This window comes from Plodia interpunctella, chromosome 16 (genome assembly GCF_027563975.2).
Source record: "Plodia interpunctella isolate USDA-ARS_2022_Savannah chromosome 16, ilPloInte3.2, whole genome shotgun sequence".
NCBI classification, from domain to species: Eukaryota; Metazoa; Arthropoda; class Insecta; order Lepidoptera; family Pyralidae; genus Plodia; species Plodia interpunctella.
In genome coordinates this window covers 7,978,031-8,000,680 of record NC_071309.1, presented here as the reverse complement: position 1 = coordinate 8,000,680, position 22,650 = coordinate 7,978,031, and the positions used below count along the sequence as shown (strand labels likewise).

Sequence of the window (22,650 nt, the reverse complement as noted above, 5' to 3'; positions counted from 1 at the left end):
ATCGTTGCGTATCAGCTGTTAAGTTCACCTCGTAGACATTCACGGGAGGATATGGAGTAGTCCTGTTCTAGGGCTGTAGGTACATGAAGAGTAAAACAAAGGGTGAACTTATCGCCGTTGGCCATAAACACATGGACAGTTCTGGATATTGTCCCGTAAAGGCACAAGGCACGTATAGACAATGACAAGTGTGGGGATTTGGCCGCACGCCACACGCCCCCCAATGAGACGATTTAGAGACGCCGTGACAGGGAAACATAAAAGAAGCTTATGACGTCACTCACCGGGAATTTTGCGCGCTTTATTGGGAGGTGAAGAATAGTGGGCTCTGGGTGAGTAACGGTTTTTTACTAGATATTTTATACAGGTTCAGTCCATGGAATGAACGTGCACGTAAGTATAAAAAAGTCATTCTGTATATTCTAAAAAATTACTGCACAACATTTAAAAAGTCGTGTGAAGAGGATGGAAATTACGTCACATTGCATTCACTTATCCTTAAATCCATTATGTAATTGAGGTTGTTTAAAAGTTTTTGTAATATCTCTCCAACCCGCCAAATGTTGCGCGGAAGCCAGAAGGTAACCACATTAGTTTTTGCAGTGGCGTAATCGAATCTCGGTTGCCAACAATCTGGTGACGACTTGTACGACAAGTTTCTGCCCGTTCGTGTAGCTTGACCAGGCTTGCCAAACTTGTGCTCAGGATCCTGCTAACTAATTATTAGAAAAAACTATGTGGGCAATTTTATTAAAATGAGTTTTAATAATATAGGTAGGTATATGTTACAGTCGAAACTCTTATCCGGTCAAAACCAATCAAAAGTAGTTTTGACTAAAACAATAAGCAAAAGTACTATTCTTATATATTGTTGACTAATGGTATTAGTCAAAAGTCATCATCATCAACATCATCTCCAGTCCTCCGTGACCCACTGCTGGGCATAGGGTTCCTTCCGTCTCCGCCAACCATCTCTGTCCTGGGCCATCCCCATCCAGTTGTTGCCAGCAGTTTCCTTTACATCATCGACCCATCTAGCTGCCGGATGTCCTACGCTCCGTTTTCCAGTTCTGGTGTACCACTCAGTTACAGCTTTACTCCACCTTCCATCGTTCCTTCTAGCCAGGTGCCCAGCCCAATTCCATTTTAATGTCGCGACTCTGGAGACCACGTCTTGAACTTTCGTTCGACGACGTATCTCCAGGTTGCGAACACGATCTTGTAATTTGTAGGTAAAATAATAATAAAATAATAAAGTAGGTACTTTTACCAAAAATTTACAGTCAAAACCACTACTGACTAAAGATCTGAATGATTTCGTTGGTTTTAATTTGTTTTGACCGGATAAGAGTTTTGATTGCAACACATACTACATATTTTAAATTTGACGTAAAAATTGCCTACTTTATTATTTTAGTGGAGGTCTAATATCTAAACATCTATGACTTAGATTAAGTAAACCTTGATGTTTGGCACACACAAAAACGAAATTTATCTACTAAATATTTTACTCATATCAATCCCAATAAATAATTTAATCGGCTTATTATAGGTTCTATTTAAAAAGTATCTAAATCTGTACCTATTAGTTAATATTTTGCTTGTAATAGCCAAGTAGCGAAATACGCGCAAAATTTGTGATCGACTTTTAAGTATTGCTAAATTTACATACCACTTTACCTAAAATTAAATTTACATAATTTTGTCCTTATCGTATAAAGCTAAGTAGACTAGATGTACCTACTTTTCTATAGACTAGATAGAAATATATTCCGATATTTTTCAAATATACCTATCAGATAAAATAAAGTGCTCACTTGAATTTACACATTTTACTAGCAAAATATCAAATGGTAACTTAATGAATGAATTTGAAGACAGGCAGTTAATTATTTAAAACACAAAGCATTATCTTGGGGATATCAATCAGGATGGCTGGAAGTCCATTAGGTACCGACAACGGACAAAAGAGTTACACAGACAATCGATAGAGCGCCACAAATATTACGCAGGGCTGTCAAATCGCTGTTAATAATATATTTTTTAATATCTACATGGCATTTAATCCATATTTGCCACGTACAGTCAACAGCACATCAAGTTACCCAGCATGAACCCGCGGCGTGCGGTAATAGCGGCGAGTTTGCTATGCATTTGGGTAGGTTGATGTGCTGTTGATTGTACGACATTTAAAGAAAGATTCCTGTATTTCGACGTGTTTTGACGACAGGGATAATAAGATTTTATGACTAATATGATTTTATGATAGTTAACAACAGCATTATCACAAGGCGGCCGGGCGTAAAATCACACCGCTCCGCACGACGTTTTCAAAATGTTATTAGTACCACTTGTATAATTTGTTAGTTCTAACGACACAAATCTTAGACTAGTGTCCTGTCGATTAAAACAATTTTGTTTGTTTCGTATACATTTTGTGTCCAAAGAACACATTCTGACGTTCGTACAATATAATAAGGTTCGTACAATATAATACAATGGCGGAATTATCCAAGGGATCTTTCCCAGTCAATCAATTTTATACTTGGAAAAACTCCTTTACGGTATGTGTTACCACCCTAAATTAAGACCTGTTCATATCCTCTCGTGATGTCGTACGAGGTGACTAAGGGACAGTAGCAAATATAGGCAACCACCCCATTCTCAAAAAGGAGTATTATATCAGGTATAAAATCAGTGTGAAATCTTTAAAATTCTTAGTTATCTCTTGATGGCATAGCCGTGAATGTTAAAATAGAATGTCTTGAAAACTCTGTGAGTGCCAGCCCTATTTTAATGTCATCTTCATGCCGGGATGATGGATGAGCGTCGTTCTCCGTGTCTCGGCGTCGGAGCCGTGTTGAGGTAACCCACTGCTGTAATATTAAAGATTGCACGTGGGAGGCGACGCCCGTCTTCGAGATGGGTGACCGATGTTTTAGATTATCTACTATGGAATGTGAATGTTTTGTAAATAGGGTAGATTTTATGTTATTTTACATGATGACATGATTTCATATTTGATAATGTGTTTTATTGTAGGTAACTACTTACAAATACCTACGGATATACCTAAATGCGAAATTCTGTCTTGTATTTTTGTCGATTATACTCTTACGACTAAATTTCTGAACTTTTCAAAACAATTTTCATTAAAGTGATGTAATTTTATGTGATATAAGTTAAAAATCTGAATATTTGACTATAAATACTTACCTACATCTTTTTAGATATTTTCGACAATACCTACTCAAACTATAGATACCTATACGGCGTGGGTTTTATTCCTGTATTTAAAATAAATTTCCTTACAAGTCGGGTCTCTACGTTACAAAGCTGGCAGGCGATGCGACGCAGTAGGTATGCACTGGATGCATTTTTATGTAGATCCAGGATAAATGGGAATGATCAGGAACAAGTCTAGGGTATTAGATTTCGAATTGTGTAAACTCCCTTTTAGAATTTCCATACGTTTTAGAACAAAGTTTTTGCGCAGTTCCTGTTTTTCGTCGGTACCTAGGTACAAAATGTTGTCATGGAATTAGTAGTTACTTACCTACTCTGTAGTACCTAATGATTACATGAATGTTCTATATATCTTGTACCCCGTTTATCAACTTCTCCAAGTGTTCAAATGGCATAGATTAACAAAAAGACACAAACAATAGTGATTTGGCAGAGAATACTTGACATAATTGTAACTATTGTATCATCAAAAGTAATTTTAGTGCAATAAACATTCATAAAAATATTATAAATAATTACTATTGTATCATCAAATGTATTTTTAGTGCAATAAACATTAATAAAAATATTATAAATAATTACTATTGTATCATCACATGTATTTTTTAGTGCAATAAACATTAATAAAAATATCATATAATTTTTATGTATGGCGCCAAAAATGTGAAACCAAATTTCCAATCAATGTAAATGCTTAAATTTGAATTTATTTAAATAGATCTTCAAGACTTTATTAATTGACAATTGTTAAAAATTACTTACAAAAATCAAAAATTGTCGTAGTTTAAGAGTCAGTTAGTGTGCCTAAATTATTATTATTTTTAATAGATAACACGCTCTGGATTTAACCATAAGTAGTCGGTAAAACATGTAGGATTTACCTAATTTGTATACAGTAATGTTTTTTGTAACTACATAGGTACCTAATTTATCTTTTTTCTTTCTTTCACGGCAATAAAGTATGAGATCTGATAATTTGGTGCCTTCACAAAAATTGTAATCTCAGGAATCTATTACAAAAGGGTAATATATAAATTGAGATAGCCAGCATATTTCTACAACACACACACGGCTTTGTGAGACAATGTTTAGCATACGGCCACCTCCCGTAATATTTCAATTTACTTGTAAATTTGCGAGCTAGCTTTCAAAGTATATTTGAAGTTATGTTGAAACGTATAAAAGCAACTGTGACATGGGACATTGAATTGTATTTTTAGATAGAAATGTATATATATAATAAGGTATCATGCCTACCTTGTTGCAGAAATGAAGATATGCGAAAAAATATAGGCAGATTAAAATATTTTTAATTTTACTAAGTGTGTTGTATACCATAATTAATGAATACCAAATTATCCTTCTGTCTGTTCTATGATCTGAAAATATATAGGTACCTTTTTTTTTTTTTACTCTCGCTCCACAGCCCCGGCGCGGCGGCCGCTACCACGGCGGCCAGCGGGACGGCTCGTCAGCCTTCAGTTCTACCCGCTTGGGTAAAGGCGCGCTTGGCATGGGCGCGCCTTTCTACCCGGGGGCCGTTAAGCCGGGCGACGGGAAATCCCGTTTCCGCCACCCGACCGGCTCTATTGTGGGGGCAGCAGGTGCAGGGCGTATGCCCGCCTCCTGCGCCCTGTGCGCCGGCGGCGAATGGGGAGGTCGGTTGTATCCTCTCTCTCCCTTTCCGCCGCCTCTTTGCGGAGCATTACGCTCTCCGCAAAGGCCTGCACCGCTGTCCACGACGTCTCGCTATCGGCCATCTGTCTTACGACAGCCGGCAGGGAGAGGTCGTCCCCCACAACCGCGCGCAGCCGCGCGCGGTCTTCGTCCCAGGCTGGGCAGTCCTCCAAAGTGTGCTGGGCGTCCTCGTCAGCACATCCGTCGCAATGGTGGCAAACGGCAGACGGCTCACGCCCCGCTATTCGACACAGATACCCCCCGAAGCAACCATGCCCTGAAAGCATCTGCGTCAAGCGGTATGAAAGCGAACCGTGCTGCTTCGCCAACCACTGGGTCAAAACTGGACGGATAGCCTCGACGGTTCTACGCCCAGCAGAGGGCCGCTCCAGCCTGTGGCTCCACTCCTGAATGCTGCGCTGACACAGCTCGTTGCGGCGTCCCGCAATCTCCCTAGGTGCTGGCCGGTGGCCCCGGGCTAGTGCCTCCTCACGCCATTTGAACAGAGACGCGAGGGTCCTGGCTTCTAAGTCCCAAGGAATACTACCGGCCAGCATGCACGCTGCCTCACAGGAGATCGTGCGATAAATATAGGTAGGTACCTAACCTAACCTAACAGTAAGTTCTGTGTATATCTATTCATGCCGGTTCGCACGCGTCCTAGAAATACACCTAAAATAATTACTTAGATATATCTATTCACACATAAAAACGAGCATGGTACAGACATAATATTAAAAACAAAATTATTGTTTAATTAATTTGTCTGGACTGTGGAAAACGAGCGAGTGTTTTGTTTCGTTCTAATGAAATTGGGAACAGCAGGAGGGAAAATTAAACCGTTTGTTAAATTAGTGCATTATGAAGAAAATTTCCAATTCGAATGTGTACAATATCGTTTCTCTCTCTCTAATCTGAAAGTTTTCCAGGTTCCTTCCTCAGCCGTTGAAGCTCACTTCATTACATATCATTACAAAGTATAAAACAAAGTCGCTTCCAACTGTCTGTCTATTACGCAACAGATTTTGATGCGAATTATTAAAGAGGAAGGTTTGTATATAACGTGCATAATATTGCATCCGTGCGAAGCCGGGGCGGGTCGCTTGTATACTATACATTTTATTCTTCTGTTTGGGAAGTTAAAAAAGACAAATTTTTACAAAGTTTACATTTTAGGATATCCTAAAATCCAAACTTAGGACAGATTTACGGAATAATTACGTAGGTACTTTCATCAAAGTATGACATGTTTTAGCCTCGTGTCAGTTGCTGGTAAGTGTTCCGTTAATGCATTATATCTGGGAGATAAACCAGCAACATTGTTGGGACGATATATCACGAAGTCTAGCTCGCCAATCCGCCAGCTAAGGTACACTACACACTGGATAAAAGAACTATGCCTTACTTTAATTGGTTACTTTCCAATTAGTCAAATCAGTGACATTTAATTATTTTATTTGGTTATTTTTATACCTTTTGTACTTATTTATTTTTTATCGAGTCAAGTAGCTATATAAAAAAATGTGAAATACGCGTCGGACCGGACGCAGGGGTGACTTTCTGTACCAAGTCGTGGATACAAATATAAAACTGCGGGCGTTGGCATTCAACTTACTTGAAATGAACTACAAATATAAGTTTGTTTTTTTTCTATGATATAACTGACTTATCAATTATCATTTGACTTATTTAACACGTTTCGCTTTTTCTCCTTAAAATGTCCTTGTGAAGATTTAATTTCGGAATAAATGCTTTGAGTTAGGCCAATTAGGTAATAGTTAAAACTACTATAGTTCCTCAATGGTCCAATTGTTGAAGTCGACACCAAGAAGACCTAAGCTTTACTTTCCTTTTTAGTTGCGCAATGAAATTTAAATTATATTCTTTACGACAGTGTGTCCCGAGCGGTACGAATACAAAATTTCAACCGCTGAGAACGTCATAAAAGTAGTATCAACGCCGGTGCAACTTCGGACAAAGCCGCGCGATAAACATGTGCGACCTGACAGACACACAGACCATAGCTGTGTAATGTGGTTTGCTCTGAAGATAATGTTGTCGGTACTAAGTAATATTAATGTAAGTTGTAGCGTATTTTTATTTGTGTATTTTCATTTCATTTTCCTGCAATCTCAATATAATTTTATATTTAAATTTAGGAAGACACGTTTAATTACTTATTTATAATCTATGTATTTCATTTATTCAACACCAATAATATTTTACAACAAATCATAAAAAAAAATAAAAATAAAAACTAATATTTAATACTTACATATTTGTATTTTAGTTAATACTTTATTGTAGCTGAGGTACATAAAAGTAAATCGAAAGACGGGTCAACTATAAATAAGAAGCTAGAACTCTAGGGCACTATAATCCAATTCATTATGTAATGAGTTTAAATAATTTAATAAACTCATTACATAATGAATTGGATTATTATACTATATTGCGGTGTGCAAAAGAACTGACAATATCTGTAGGCTGCCATCCAGCTACCATTATAGCTTGGCAGGTTGCTGCTTCTACGAAAAAAAATTACATTTCTGCAAGTGAAAATCATAAACAAAAATAATTCATTAACTGTAACATTATGGTAGAAATATTGCGTTAGTAATCTTGTGTCTAACGACGTATCCACTAAACAATGGAGCTAATAAGACATTAGCTATATATTTTGTGAAAAGCTTTACCATTTTCATTCTTATCCTTATATATTATAAAACAAAGTCTGAAAAATGATGCATGGGTTTTTATGCGGTTTTCACCAATAGATAGTGTGATTCCAGAGGAAGGTATCTATATAATTTATTAAGTTTTTACACGTACGAAGCCGGGACGGGCCGCTAATACTAAAATAAAAAAATCTGTAGGTAACTAGGTGAAAAATCGAACCTGCAGTTAAGATTTGAATTAAGTATAATACATTATAACAAATAGCTACTGCTTTTAACAAAACAATGTACGTATGTAACTTACCACTGAAATCGTAAATTTCCGCCCGAGTTTAGACAAATCGACAGACATAGGAATTGATGTTAGCAGGTCTTACAGCGGTCCGGTACGGTCATTAAAACGGACGATAAATAGTTGGTTTCACGCAGAACCGTATCCGGCGACCGTACGGCCCGTCAGGCACGATTGATCACGTGTCCGGCTATGTAATGTGCTAGTACCAGATTGATACGGTCACATTTAGACGGTCCATGTTTTGGATGGTCTATGCCCTTTTGTATTGTAATATTTAAGGTGGTGGTCAGATTTGCGCTGTTTTATTGTTTAGTAAATTTAGCGCGGATCCAGACCCCAAAAAAGGGTGTGGTCACGGCCACTGATAATTTTATAACGAAATTTAATATAAAGAGTGGCGGATGTTAGGTTTGCAGTGGTGTATACAGAAAGTAATGCTATCAGTTTAATAAGGAAGAGTTAATTAACTTTTAATTAAAGTTAATTAGATAAAAGACCTATATTTGTTGATTGACGTCCTTGGAGAAAAGGCTGCGGTGAAGTTTGTTGCGTCGCTTCTTCTTCACCTGCGCTTTGGAAGTCGGCAGTAGACTTAGATTAAGTAATTTTTTGACGTCAATAAATGATGTATATCATCCTAAATTGAATAAAGAATTTTGAATTTGAATGCACTCTCTTATTATACTAGCTACCTATCCCGGCTTCATACAGCTAAAATTTACCTCTACCATATCAGGAATTAGACTAATTATGGCCGAGAACCGTATGAAAATCTATCCGGTAGTCAACTTTGACGTTAATTTTGACCAGCGCGCCGTCGTCGTGCCGCCGATAAGACTAAATGCGCAGGTTAAAGTTAACATCGAAGTTTAATAGTGCAACCGACCCTTAGTTTCTAAGTAATTGGCTAATAATCGTGCATTGTTGAAGGACCATTTGCTCTCGATGTGTATTTTTTATTTATCCTAATAAACAAATGGGTTTAGGATTTTTTTGAATCGTGTTGAGTTTTCGTTATATTTGGTCATTTCCGGTGGTAATTCATTGATGGTATATCAGTTTAATAACTTTTAATTACGTTAATTTTGTTGTGGTTGATCGCTCAATTTATCGAATATATGAATACGAAATAGTAACTTTGGATTAGTTTCCGCTGTAGCTAGCAAGCTTAAGTTTTTTTTTTTTTTATTGAAATAGATTTATTCATTACCTTCGAAAACTTTACGTAATTTATAATAACTTATTAATTTTCGTAATATCCAATATTTTTTATACAAACGCTCCTATCATTTAATAATAAAAATAATAAATATTCAGTTAGATCAATTTTAAAAGATTGCGATTAAAAAAAAACGCCTGATTACTATGGCAGAACAAGCCCGTATAAGCATATCTGAGTATCTATCTAAAGATATTCTGGACGAAGACTACTTGAAAGGCTACTCATATTTTTGGCGAATGGAGTTCGTTTTAGGAACATGCCGCGTCGACGCACGCCAACGATTCGTCACTACGCCAACTATATTCCAAAAGATATACAGCTTGGCCATAATAACATTCGTGGTGTTCGGGTATTACCAAATAGTACAGTATAATAATAGAACTAATATATCACGCCATGATGAGATCTATTTAAAAATATTTTTGTTGGGCGGTGTGCTTTATTATTCAGTTCTTGTTGTTCACTCTCGCTTCATGCGCAACCGTCAAAACGCGGAGTTTCATGTGAAACTGTCACATTGTGATCGTCATTTGAGAAGTAATTACAGAGATGCCGCGTATTACTTGATTCGTGCTAATAATTTACGGGTGATGACGGTCCTTTTAGTGTTCTTGTGTCCTTTGCTGCTCCTTTCATTAACAAGAGATATCACACTTATGATAGGAGCGATAGCAGTCATCATCTCACAGACTACAGCGCTGGTTGAATCTGTACATTGCACCAGCATAATGCGCTCATTTACGCTACGAATGCGTTTAGTTTATTACATAATAATGTATCATTTAAAATTCATACAAAATTACGTGAACCTCAAAGAAGAGCCATTCATTATGGAAGATAGAATACTCAAGAAATTGGGATCAATAAAACATACAGATTTCATTGAAATTTCGTTAGATGTATATTTGAAAGATATTTTTGCAGCGTTTTCCAGATACCAAGATAATTACAGATTTGAAGTAAGTATTGTGAATCACAAAACCAGATGATAAGCAATAATTTTGACTTAGTTCATAGATTGTGAAAAACAAATCTACTTAGTAGAAGCTTTTACTCTGAAAGTTTAAATTGGTTATTAGTAAGATAACCAGTTTAAACTTTTACTATTATGTACAAATATTTCCCGCACGCTTAGTTAACCTATGGTGTTATTGTAATAATTTGTATGACATATATTTGATTTAATTTACAGATACTTGTATTCAGAAGTAAATGCATTATAGCAGTTGTGACCGTGTTTCGAATGGTACTGTTTTCGTTTCAAAATAAAGTAAGTACTTCATTTCTCGTATTACGCATGGTCGTTTGCCCACTATATTATAAAAAACCCTTTGACATGTATAATACCTATTAGCTGCGCCCCGGGGCTTCGCTGCCGTGGGAATTTCGGGATAAAAATACCCTATGTGTTATTCCAGATTATATTCTACACGTGTACTAAATATCATAACAATGAGAATGAAAGAGTAACAAACATACAAACACACATACATAAAAAAGTTTCGCATTTATAATATAAGTATGATTTGTAGTCCGCCAAAATATAACCTCACAATTCTTAAAATGAGCCTCTAGATTTTATGGCAATGCGACGATCCATGTGTGATACAGATAATTTATTTAAATTAGTATCGGTACTATTGTTTGTTGTCAAACTTTTGATGTCCTATCGATAGTTGGACTCTCCAGCGGCAATTCTAGTGGAGGTCACCAATAGCTTATGGACGCCTTACCATTTGGTGAAGCGCAGCGCATATTTGCCTGTTGATGTAAAAAATACTAATAGTATAACAATTTTTTTTAGATGCAAGATTTTAGTGGATTGATAGTGATGGTGACTTTGGTGTCGCTGGAGATATTTGGTATTTTCTTTTTTTGCACTTCCCACTGGAATAGTTCCGCGTGACCACGCGGAACTATTCCAGTGGGAAGTGTCCAGAGTCAAAGTGTCAACTGTCAATGTTATGTCATTCTATCCAAGCGGTGCGTACACATCGAATTTTGTGCAGTAGGGGGGTAATTCGTTTTTTATTAAATACTAGCGGACCGTTCCGGCTTCGCTCGGGTAGAAACAAATACACCAAAACCTTCCTCAGGAATCATACTATCTTTTGGTGAAATCAGCATGAAAATCCGTGCCGTCATTTTTTAAGTTAATTGCGAACAGACAGACAGACGTGGCTGAGGACTTTGTTTTATAATATGTAAGGATTTCAATATCTACTAAGTATGGTATAGATACAAACAAACTCCAGGAAAGCCTTTCGGCTGGTTCTGGCGCATGGAGATCCAAATTCAAGAAAAATATGTGCTGGCTTGATGTGTTCAAAGACGATAAGCTTGACAATTTTCTAACAAGTATAGTCGTATCGTATTCCTCGTCGGGGTCATTACATGGAATGAAACATACGTAACAACTTTCACTTAACAATCTGTGTGATTATCAGTGGTGATCCTTATATATTTATTTGTCCTAATACCTATATATTTATCATCATGGTTTTTGTTTTTATTTTTATTACTTGATCTAAATTGTTCTTCTGAAGTAAAGTGAAGCGTTGATGGTGTAATGGTTAAGATGCCCGCCTGTGGATCGAAAGGTCCCAGGTTCGAATCCTACTCGTGCCACATGAGTTTGTATACCAATCTGACTCATGTATAGTAGTTATCATCGACCACCACTTGCTTCCGGTGAAGGAAAACATCGTGAGGAAACCTGCACACTGGTTGATTCTTATTAACTTGTGTGTGAAATGGAGAAGGCAATGGCAAACCACTCCATTAATAATGCCAAGAAAGGTTATTGTGTGTGTTTCATTCAAATAATAACCACGACCCTCAGCTATGAGGAATACGACTATGAAGAGAGAAATTTTTCTTAGCTCTTGTTATAATGAAAAACGCATAATTCATTACGCTTTACATATGTTTATTTGTCAGGATAATATTTTGATATAAAATAAACTTTTCTTTTCAGGACCTCTGAGAGACAAAGCGAAGAATATATTCGACCTGATAGAAAACTCGCCACCAAATTTTTCCGTGTACGGGATATGGCAAATGCGAGCATATACGTTCATAAGCCTTCTTAGCACCATTACCTGGTTTCTTATTACGGTTTTGCAATTCGAGTTTCTATAGAAAATATTTTATTGAAGCTGATTCATCAACTGCATACACGATGTATAATTATGCTCTCTATGTTTTCTGTGCCCATGCAGAGTGTCACCCGTACTATCAACTTATGCATGTAACCAAAGACAAAGATTATTCATTTGCAAAAAACATGAGTTTACTTTCTTATACAATTTGGTGTTAAAAGAATATGTGTAATTAACTATAACAAACCTGATAGCTCGTGACTTGCAATATAATCTGAATCTTCTGAATCTGAATCTAAAACAGCTGATCGGTTCCCCTGATCTGGGACCATTTCTAAAGACCATACTTCTTTGGAATGCGTGTTAACTGGAAACACTATGTCGACGGCTGCAACCCTTTATATAATATTTACCTGTACCGTTGCAGAAACTAAGTAACTGTCCTAATGTTATGTCTTTAAGATCATTCTCAGATAAAGTATCTGATAGATCATGGGAATCTGTTATCATCGGCTGCAGCATATTACAGAGCACTCGGCTACGAGGTAAATGCTGGTTTCCTATTCTTCCTCGCAGCTTGGGCGAATGGGATCCTCCCTTTATCTATCACTGTCGCCTGTTCAGCTGACAGTAGTGAGAGCTTAATTTTAGTGCGACTAGGTATTACGGAGTACCTACTAATTTCATGGTACAACCATACTAGTGCGTAAACCCTACTAAACATTTATTTGCGCCATGTGAACGTTGTTGCCCGGCGTAAAGACATATCTGTCTTTCGATAGTAAATGTCTTTTGCCACTACCGCCATCTAGGGGCAGTTGTCACATATCACTTTGGCCTAAAGTTGAACAAATTATCATTATGTCACTTCTTACAAATAAATTATACCAAGTAAATATTATTCATTCGAGCAACAAGTTCCTTTTATTTTAATTGATTCGATTGTCTAATTTTATAAGTGTTCTATATTTATTAGCTTTAAGTCAATTGTATTATGATTAATTTCTTTAATAGTGATAGCAATACATATTAAAAACATAGCAAGTTACATTCGTAAAATAACAAAGTCTAAAGTGTAAAGTTCAGTACAGATACAAGAGTTAAATTAAACCACAGATATAAGAGCGTAATGTTCTTATTTATGTGAATTAATCCTATTCCCGGCACTTACATTGGTCTGAAAAAAGAATACCCGTTTAGTTTATATAAGGCAATAGTTATACCTGATGGTGTACCAGAAACGGCTATCAGGGAGAAAAACTTTTCAACGGTCAAAAGTAAACTATTATGTAATTTTGGCTTAAATTCCAAAGGCAATTTATTATCGTCCTGATGATGCGGCTCTCCCATGGAGAGAACTCCTCAAATACAAAAGCATAATATTATCTTTAAATAAGAAGAAGAGAGCCATCATTTGAGCCAATGTTGTATTGAAGTGACCATGATGGAACAAAAACACAATTCCACTAATTACTGTTAAACATCGAACGTTCAACATCACATCGTGTTCATAATATTTTAGTCATAACAAATTTATATATATATTCTTCAACTAGCTGATGCCAGCGACTTCGTTCGCGTGCAGAACCATTTTTAGTAAGGAGTCAAAATTATAGAGAGATAAAAATATATATTTATATGCTATATATCTTCAGGTCTTTTTATATTAGCGCCCGAAGCAAGACCTGGGGGTCTTTGCTAAATAGACCTGAAGAGTTACTCACCCTGAAGTAAGCCACATAAAGTCGCAATAAGCGGTATATGCGGGATAAGTACAGTTACCGGTACCACACCGTGAGAATCTCGACTTCAATTAAATTTATATAGGTACTTCAACAGGAAATGCTCCTCAGGGTGAACAGCTTTTTGTTAAGGCGTCATTTCTTTATTTCCTATAGTTTAGCCGGACCATCATTTTTCAAAATTATTTATACCCTATATGTTGCCCAGGCTTAATAGCTATGTATGTTCTGGAGATTAGTAAACACACATACAGACATACAGACAATTTTTATTTTTACTCTATTTACTTTTACTCTATCGTCTAATTTTGTTTTGATGTAAATATATTCAATGTATAGACATTTTTTTCTACTTTTTTATTATATGTATTGATTTATAAGTAATGCCAGTAATAGTTACCTACTTATTAATTTAAGTGCTGTACATTATTAATTCCACTTAAAAGTATTCTCTTAATTTTTCTCTTTGTTAGATTCATTTGTTTGGCTAGCTATTATGAACGAAGTAATAACAATATTTCTAGTTAAAGTGAAAAAAAAATACTATGTTTCATCAAATTACAAAGAAACAGACATATAATGCTAATATAAAAATTGCAAAACCTTTAACAATTCAATAAACTATGACAGACCAACGGCGTATGAGTAATCCGGAATATCTATCCGATGATATTTTGGATGAGGAGTTTTTGAAAATCTTCGAAAACATCAGGCGATTTCAACTCTTCCTCGGCTGTTGTCGGGTTGACGCGCGAGATCGCTTTGTAACCGAACCCACTATAAACCAAAAAGTGTATACTATAGCTATAATTATATTTGTAATTTATGGATATTATGATATAGCTCAATATAATTCGACTATTGATATACAGTTATTGGATAGATTATTTTTCACTAGTTTTCTAATTAATAACGTATTGATTTACGCAATGGGTGTTATTCATGTTCGATTTCTGAACAACAAAAAGAACGCAGATCTTTACATCAAATTGTGCAAATTGAGTCGCTTATTCAAACCCAATTACAAGATGACTGTGCAGAAACTGATTTACTCTAACGATAAGCGCGTCTTAACGTTATATTCGCTGGGTATTGGTATGTTGTTCATAGTTATTGTGATAGGACAACGATTTGTGCTGTCAAGCTTAGCAATATTGATTGTACAGTCAAGTATGCATATGGAAATATTTCACTGCTCCAATATTATGGTCTTTTTTGGGTTTCATATGCGTTTAGTATACTATATGATAACACATCATTTGAACCGTTATGAAATCTATGTTGATATAAAAGATGTACCTTTGATGAGCGAGGTTCGAATGAGGGAAGTGTTGGGTCCTGTTGGTGACACAGACTTCGTTGATTTCCCCCTGGAAGTCTTTGTAAAGGAATCTTTGGTCTCCTTTTCTCTTTACCAAGAAATTTATAGATTTGTAGTAAGTATGTCCATGAATGTTTTTGTTCGGAATAAATTTTAGTTAATTCCTCGAATAGTTTAATAATTATAAGTGGAGTTATTGAAATCTTAAAATCGATGTTATATGAATATCGTTATTATTAACGTAAACTCGATACAAAAAATGTGCACGTTCACACTTTACGCAATCGGTGTGCACTGGCCTTTAATGAAAAGTCTGTAGTGGTGTGCAAATCCATCTATCTTAAATGTTTGACTAGTTCAAGCAATTTTGTGGTCATTTTATTACATTGGTTAAATAAATTATATACCATTTTTTTCCAGATGTTTTTATTCATCGGTAAAGTTATAGCATTCGTTGTAACTATGTGCCGAACATTAATATTTGTATTTCAAAATAAAGTAAGTGTATTTTACTGAACAGTAATTTTTCCAAATTATCTTATTGTTTAAATTGTGTTTTGTCCTGGTCGCATGCTGTCTTTTCTCTATGTATTATTTTTTACACAATGTTACCTACATTTACTATTACTACTATTTTAAAAATAGAACTGAATAACGAATGTAACAGATTTTGATATGGATGTTGAAGCTCGAGACGTAGTCGAGGGCCTCGAACACTTTATTTGTAAATCGTATTTTCTTTCGAGTATATGCATAATTATAACAATGTCCATACACACACATACTTAGTATTTTTATTTTTAAACATAGATATGATTTCTTGGAAGTGTGTATTATAAATACTTTTGAAATTAAATGTTGCCGTATCACGACGAATTTGAGTTAGGACCTGTCTTAATGTCTGTATATATATAAATTTATATTATTCCCAAAGTATATAATAATTAGATATTCATAAAATTTTTACACTCATATTATTAGTTCATAAATTGAATATGATTGTTTTGGTCGTACATAATAAATTAACCACATAATATTGATTTCCAGGGGGAGACTAATGGGACTATTATAGTTGTATCAACAGCTTTATTGGATCTAATGGGTATATTTTTCTTCTGTTTTCACGCAGAAGTGTTTCAGAGAGAAGTTACAAGAGTCAAGCAGTCATCAATTAATATTATGTCCGTTTATCCTAACGGTAAGTCGCGAGTCAGTTATGTATTACTATGGTATGATTAATGCTATTCTATATTATTGATATTTTATGCGGTGAAGGAAAACATCGTGAGGTAACCTGCACACTGGTTGATTCTTATTAACTTGTGTGTGAAGTAAAGAAGGCAATGGCAAACCACTCCATTAACAATGCCAAGAAAGTAGTTGTGTGTGTTTCATTCCACGTAATAACCACGACCCTCAGCCATGAGGAATACGACTATGAAGACGATCTTATCGATGGTGTTAAACAAATACCCGGGTTATTGTAACTATGACACATCATAATATGTAAAAATAATCATAGTATTAGAAAGGGCCCCATAATAATTCATTGACAAATCTTGCCACTTATGTTATAGATATAAGCCTTTTTGATATACTACCACGTTAATTTACTTAAAAAAACTTATTCCTTCTATTCCTGTTTGACGGATTTTGAGTTTATTATCCAACCATTGGTTGGCAAATTGGTGGGTATACAATTTGTATTTAAATGTTGTAAAATAGAAATATTACGATGTAAATTCACAAAAAGTCAAATGCAACACAACTCTTTTTGGAAGTTTGATATCCCTGATTCCTTTTACGGCAGAAAACTGAAGAACGCGGCATGAAAGGCAGCTGTTACTAATTCACTCTCGCGGTCGTCTAAGCCTAGCTCGGATCGGAACTGTTCAAATGAGTTTCTTTCGGCACTTCTTCTCAGCAGTGGTCGTTCCGAAATGCCAGTAGTTCGTAGCTTGTGAGAAATAACTATAAATATAAAAATTGATGAGAAAAAGTGCCTGTGAACGTTTAATTGACGACCTCGGTGGCGCAGTGGTCAAGTTCTTGCCACTGAACCAAGAGGTCCCGGGTTCGATCCCCGGTCGGGTCATGATGGAAAATGATCTTTTTCTGATTGGCCCGGGTCTTGGATGTTTATCTATATATGTATTTGTTATAAAATATAGTATCGTTGAGTTAGTATCCCATAACACAAGTCTCGAACTTACTTTGGGGCTAGCTCAATCTGTGTGATTAGTCCTAATATATTTATATTTATATTTATATTTATATTTATATTTTATATTTATATTTATATTAATTTCTGAATAAATGATTTGAATTTGAATCCACCTAGTGTTATTGACGGTGCACGCTTCATAATTTGCACTTTTAGCTTTTTTAGCGGTAAGCCTGGCCTTTCTATTCCAGCAGTACTTGAAGCACGTTTTTTTTTTTTTTTTATTAATAATACGCTATTTTATTACGTTTATTACAGGGCCTTTAAGAAAGAAGGCGCAGAAGATATTCAAGCTGATAGAAAACTCACCGCCCCGCTTCTCTGTGTACGGCATGTGGCAGATATCGGCTCACACGTTTATACAACTCTGTACCCTTATGACATGGCTACTTGTGACCTTGCTACAATTTACATTCCTATAGATGTCGATAAATGTGTTTAAATGAAGAATTTAATTTATTTTCAACTAGCGGCCCTAGCGTTCGATTCACACGCAACCGAAGTTCACTTCATCAATTTGTAGGGAATTTTTCCAGTTATACCTATTTTACTTCTTTTTTGCTTCGTGTTTGTATGCAGAGTGTAGTCGTGTCGTGTCGTGTCGTGTCGTATAGGTGTTCATAAATGACACATACTACGCGTCGTAGTATGTGTCATTTATGAACGAAAAAGTTCCATCGAACTTTTTGGTGGTCTTTTTTTGTAACTATTCAGAAACAGACTAGACTAAACAGACTATCAGAAAATTGCAGAAAATTGACCATAAAAAATTTTATATATAATTTTATATAAATAGATAACGACAACGAATTTTTTTAGTGTAGGTAAACCTAAACTAAAAAAAAGTCAAGCAAAAGCTTGACTTTACAAAAGAGGACAATGCGAGACTTCTTTCCACTCTCCACTCTCCGTAAATAAAAAAAGTGACGCGTAGACTTAACTGAAAAAATATTGGGCGAAACATATATTCCTGATGATATATTATTTTAGGTATAATTTAAAAAAATACAATTAAGTGAAACTTGGGTCAGTTGCACCAGTGAACTATGTCGTTAGCTGTACCAGTCGGCGGAGCGTACTCGTAATTTAAAATCAACGTTAAAATTGACTGATCTAATTTACCCTTAATTAAGGTAACACTTCCAATTCTGTTAAGTGTGTAATATTATTAATATTTACTTAGTTATAATGGTCGATCGATTGTCTCATACTGTAAAATTTAAACGTGTTGTATTCGGCCAGCGTAATACGTAGGAACGTGTTTAGAAAAATTATATTATTTTATCAAACATTATTCGTCTTTTCACCATGATAGACGAAGGTCACGCGAGCATTGCCGAGTATTTATCCAATGACATTCTAGATGAAGATTTTCTGAACAGTTTTGCTCTAATTTGGCGTCTCCAGCTCGTCCTGGGATCATGTCGTGTCGACGCGAGAAACCAATTCATTTCTGCACCAACTATAACGCATAAAATATATACTATCGCTATTTTGATGTTCATTAGTGTTGGATATTATCAAATACTACACTATAGTGAAAGAGCATACCCCGACGATGTAGTTACGGTCATACTATTTATGTGTTGTGGATTATTTATTTATGCCGCGCTTATTATCCATTTAAGGTTACTGCACAACGACCAGAATATCGAGTTATATGTAAAGCTGTACAATTCGGGCCGTTTAATGAAAAATAATTATAGAAAAACTGCGTATAAAATGGACAGTGATAACAGTAGAAGGATTACAGGACTGTTTTTGGTTGTTATATGTTCATTGCTAGTTTACGTGATGATGAAACACGACATCCTAATTATATTCGGAGCTCTCTCGGTCATAGTTACCCACTTGACTACGTGGGTAGAAAATGCGCATTGCTCATGTGTAATGCTGTCTTTTTCCATGCGCTTGCGTTTAGTTTACTATATGATTGTGCATCATTTAAAGTATCATCGTAATTATTTAAATTTTCACCCTAAATCGGAGCCACTGTTTCGAGAAAGTGATGTGCTTAAAGGTTTGGGTTCATTAAACCATTTTGATTTCGTCGAATGTGATTTGGATGTTTATTTAAAAGAATTATTAGCTTCGTTTCATGTTTACCAAGATATTTACAAATTCGAAGTAAGTACAGTGATTTGGCCTGCCTACGTTAGAGCTATGAGGAAAAACTTTACTGGGATAAAAAATATATTTCTATCCCATTCTCGTAATATTTCAATGTGACTGCTAGACTACTCAAAACGGCTTAAGAATCTCTTATTTTTTCTCGTAGCTCGGTATAACTTTAATTCGTATAGTTCTTTATCAATGGATACTTTTTCGCCTAATACGTGTGGGAACATATTTGGCATGTTTTCTATATATATATATATATATATATATATCTGTAATTGTAATTTTATCCCCTCGAGTTGGTGGATTGTACCAGTCAACTTTGTCTTTAACTTTGACCCGTACAGAAAAACGCACAGTACCTACGCCATTTTGTCTAAAAGACTGCGGCGCGCAGGTTAACGTTAACGTCAAACTGGTGCAACTCACCTTAAGATTTCGCGTCTCCAGGTTTTTCGTCATCTCTCATCACATTTCTAGTACCTGCAGTCAATAAGTTTTTTTTTTCATTTTTATAACTGAAACGAATCTTTTTCAGGTATTATTATTCAGAAGTAAATGTGTTATTACCGTTTTCACTGTGTTTCGTATGATACTGTATTCATTTCGAAATAATGTAAGACTTTACTTTTATTATAAGCTTAACATGTGTTTTTTTTATGACGAGCTCGGTGGCGCAGTGGTAAAGTTCTTATCACTGAACCGAGAGGTCCCGGGTTCGATCCCCGGTCGGGTCATGATCGAAAATGATCTTTTTCTGATTGGCCCGTGACTTGGATGTTTATCTATATATGTATTTGCTATAAAATATAGTATCGTTGAGTTAGTATCCCATAACACAAGTCTCGAACTTACTTTGGGGCTAGCTCAATCTGTGTGATTTGTCCTATTATATATTTATATTTATTTTATACTTGCCTTGTTAGACTCACACTAATTAATAAATAGTTAGATCAAACTTTGAAAATAACAGTTTTAATTTATTTTTTTACAATAGACTATTCAGTCAAATCGGATACATTTCACATGTGTCAAAAACAAAAAAAAAATTACATGGGGCTTTGTATGACAAAACAGTGTTTCAATTATATGACGTCACAAGTCAAAAAGTGCTTCAATTACTTTAGAGAGAACTAAAAATACCAATCTAATATCAAAAAAATTGATCAATTAAATTGACATTTGGTTAACGTGTTTAATATTGCATTTATACAGTTTATTTTAAACCCTTAACCTACCTTGTTCTATTTCTCACTATCAGATTGAGCTAAAACTCGGAATTGATACTATTTATGTTTTATGTAAGTATGTATATATTAACGTCCAAACCCGATTCCAGGATAAACTAGTTTTACCTAAGCTAAATTAATTCTTCCTACATGCGATAGGATAAACTGGTATAGCCTAGGCTAAACTAGTTCTTCCTAAGCTCGATAGGATAAACTAAGTTATCCTAATAGAAATACACACTTTTAGGATAAACTGGCATGGCCTAGTCTGAACATTATAGAATATCTAAATAAGTAAATTGAATAAAATACTATTTAATTAAAATTCATAATTTCATTAAAACGATAACGGTAAAACAAACAATCACATTCTAACAATTAATAATATATTAGTATTTTTAATAATATGAAAACAATATAGTATTTTTAATATTAAAAATGCTATTTCGGAGATTTAGTTTGTTGTATTAGGCTAAATTAATTTAGACTAGGTCATTCCCGTTTAACCTGAGTGTGTAACTAGTTTGGCCTAGGATAAACTAATTTTTCCTATATACGATAGGACGAACTAGTATAGCCTAGGCTAAACCAGTTTAGCCTATCGCATGTAGGAAGAATTAGTTTGGCCTAGGCATAACTAGTTTATCCTGGACTCGGGTTTGGCCGGTAACATATACACAAGGTTTAAAAGGACAAACAAAAATGAGATAATAATTTTTTAGATGGTAGATCTCACTGGAGTGATCGTGATGTCGATTTTGGTTACCTTGGAATTATTTGGACTAATATATTTGTGTTATCACGCGGAACTGTTCCATTTGGAAGTTTCAAGAGTTAAAGTGTCAAGCATTGAATTAATGTCAGTTTATCAAAGCGGTATGTACAAAGACGCATTTTTTCAAATATTTTTTTTTTTATTTCTGGCAAAAACTTCTAGCCAAAAACGTAACTGGTGTTTAAATAACAAGAACAAAGTGTTGGCGGGATTTTAGGCTCATTGATTTTATTCCAATTTTTGAACCTTAACTAATTGAAGTGTTTCTTTTGCAGGACCTCTAAGAGACAAAGCGAAGAGTATATTTGAGCTAATTGAAAATATACCGCCTATATTTTCAGTGTACGGCATGTTTGAGATAAGAGCATACACTTTTATAAGTCTCCTTAGTGTCATCACGTGGTTACTTGTGACTGTGTTGCAATTTGAATTTTTATAGATTACGATTCCAAAATTAATCCCTTTATGTCATAATGGCTGTCTGCGGCATAGCTCAGATACTATAAAAATTAGGAAATTGTATTGAAGATATATTTTTAATTAAGCTGATTAAAGAAAAGATAGTTAATTTTTGGTGTATCTATCTAACGGCCACCTAAACTGGGGACACTTTTTTTTTAAGCGGTGCTGTAATGGTTAAGACTGTGGAGCGAAAGGTCTCAGATTCGTATCCTACTCGTGCCATATGAGTTTGTTTACCAATCTGACTAATATATAGTAGTTTCATAGACCAACACTTGCTTCCGGTGAAGGAAAACATCGTGAGGAAACCTGCACACTGATGGACAGTTTAGTTCCACCTGCCACTAGATGGCGGTAAGTAATCGCAAAAGACATGTCAGATGTCTTTAGGCGACTTGAATCAAATCTGACACCAGTGTTAGCAATAACACACTCGATACGATGATGAATTGGGGACACTTTTTTGTCCTCTCTATTATACCATCGTGATGGGTATAATTTCAGAGCTTCTAAAATATACTATGAATGAACAAAGGCCAATTGTTGATATAAGGTCTGTT

General features: G+C 35.3%; 4 protein-coding genes across 4 annotated transcripts; 3 read left to right on the top strand and 1 right to left on the bottom strand.

Moving 5' to 3' along the window:
* Window positions 1-4,832: 4,832 nt before the first annotated feature.
* LOC128676526 (uncharacterized) lies at window positions 4,833-5,480 on the bottom strand. Its single transcript, XM_053756668.1, has one exon. It carries the CDS (start codon window positions 5,478-5,480, stop codon window positions 4,833-4,835), a length of 648 nt encoding a protein of 215 aa, XP_053612643.1.
* Window positions 5,481-9,261: 3,781 nt separating this feature from the next.
* LOC128676525 (uncharacterized) lies at window positions 9,262-13,092 on the top strand. The gene is made up of 5 exons (XM_053756666.1): window positions 9,262-10,077; window positions 10,311-10,388; window positions 10,923-10,995; window positions 11,027-11,101; window positions 12,096-13,092. Exons 1-5 carry the CDS (start codon window positions 9,262-9,264, stop codon window positions 12,257-12,259), a joined length of 1,206 nt encoding a protein of 401 aa, XP_053612641.1. The 3' UTR covers window positions 12,260-13,092.
* Window positions 13,093-14,600: 1,508 nt separating this feature from the next.
* Window positions 14,601-17,928, top strand: LOC128676524 (uncharacterized). Its single transcript, XM_064436466.1, has 3 exons — window positions 14,601-15,343; window positions 16,330-16,480; window positions 17,765-17,928. The coding sequence occupies exons 1-3, from the start codon at window positions 14,603-14,605 to the stop codon at window positions 17,926-17,928; spliced, it is 1,056 nt and encodes a 351-aa protein (XP_064292536.1). The 5' UTR covers window positions 14,601-14,602.
* An 886-nt stretch (window positions 17,929-18,814) lies between these two features.
* Window positions 18,815-22,150, top strand: LOC128676523 (uncharacterized). The gene is made up of 3 exons (XM_053756664.1): window positions 18,815-19,075; window positions 21,576-21,729; window positions 21,904-22,150. The coding sequence occupies exons 1-3, from the start codon at window positions 18,815-18,817 to the stop codon at window positions 22,065-22,067; spliced, it is 579 nt and encodes a 192-aa protein (XP_053612639.1). The 3' UTR covers window positions 22,068-22,150.
* The last annotated feature ends 500 nt before the right edge of the window (window positions 22,151-22,650 follow it).